The sequence below is a fragment of the Octopus bimaculoides genome, chromosome 29 (assembly GCF_001194135.2).
Source record: "Octopus bimaculoides isolate UCB-OBI-ISO-001 chromosome 29, ASM119413v2, whole genome shotgun sequence".
Lineage (NCBI taxonomy): Eukaryota > Metazoa > Mollusca > Cephalopoda > Octopoda > Octopodidae > Octopus > Octopus bimaculoides.
Genome location: NC_069009.1, coordinates 11,669,484 through 11,670,667, shown reverse-complemented (window position 1 = coordinate 11,670,667; position 1,184 = coordinate 11,669,484). Strand labels below are relative to the sequence as shown.

The 1,184-nt window shown below is 36.1% G+C and overlaps 1 protein-coding gene across 1 annotated transcript in view; it reads left to right on the top strand.

The window, feature by feature from the left end:
* Positions 1-1,184, top strand: part of LOC106878428 (E3 ubiquitin-protein ligase MIB2) — a 24,072-nt gene that overhangs the window by 4,327 nt on the left and 18,561 nt on the right. The window contains exons 3-4 of the mRNA XM_052977858.1: positions 314-350; positions 657-866. Of these exons, the coding sequence (XP_052833818.1) occupies positions 314-350; positions 657-866 (247 nt within the window). The remainder of the gene's footprint in view (positions 1-313; positions 351-656; positions 867-1,184) is intronic.

Below are 1,184 nucleotides of genomic sequence, written 5' to 3'. Positions count from 1 at the left end.
ACAATACCAGTCATGTACTGGGGTCCATATAATTAACTGTAGCCTTTCTTTCCCTCCTAAATTTCATTTTTATACAACAGATGGTTGTTGTGCCATATATACATTTCTGTGTTTACTCAGGTGTGTGTATATATGGTTGTGTAGAGTGTGTATTGACTAAATATATGTGTGTGTTTGTGTAATAATTGCTGTAATTAGGTTATGGTGACCCAATAACTTTTGTTTTCTTTAATGACCTAATAATTATTAATTATTGAACCTCTGTGATGTTTGTATTCTTCATGTTTTTCTTTCCTCTTTCCATAATTTCCAGCCAACGCTATGATGTGGTGACTTTGCTGCTGTCCCAGGTTAGTTAACAAATACATATTATATACACTCTCGAGTATATTATTGATCTGTTTAATTTTAATACCATCGAGGTTCCAGTGAAATAATGGGGGTAGATTTAATCACCTGTACCCCTAAACACTTTGTATGACAGGTCTTGGGTGTGTGGAGGAACATTATATTGATCATGATGATGATTATGTTATTTTGGTGGTGGTGACAGTCCAACTGACCACCACCACTGACGATAGTATCTTTAATAACACTTTGATATCCACCCTAATTTTCATGTAAATTCTCACTTTCTATTTTTTACCTCCACAAAGGACTCAGTTCAATTAGATATCAAGGGCTTTCATGAAAGGACACCCTTCCTACATGCTGTCAGACAGGGGCATCTTGGAATTATAAATGAATTGATAGCCAGGGGTGTGGAGGTAAATGCTGTTGACTCTGCTGGCGAAAATTGCCTGTTCTCAGCTTTGGGAAGAAATGCCTTTCATTCTGAGAAGGAGCACATAGCTCTTTTAGATAAGGTAAGTTTTAAAATTGCTTCTAAATGTGTGCATGTTTGTGTGTGAATGTATATATTTTTGTACGTCTTTGAGATTATATATATATATATATATATATATATATATATGAGAGAGAGAGTGAGAGAGAGACAGAGAGAAACAGAAAGACATTATGTCTGAATTCACAACCACCATCCCCATCCTCTATTACCGTTTCCTGGTCCAGTCTCCAATGACAACCCTTAGTTATATTATTATGTAACAAACACTATTTCCTATCCTGTCTCCTTTCACTCTCAAAGCCATGGCCTCTCCATGGTAGAGAAGGTAACCCATCTC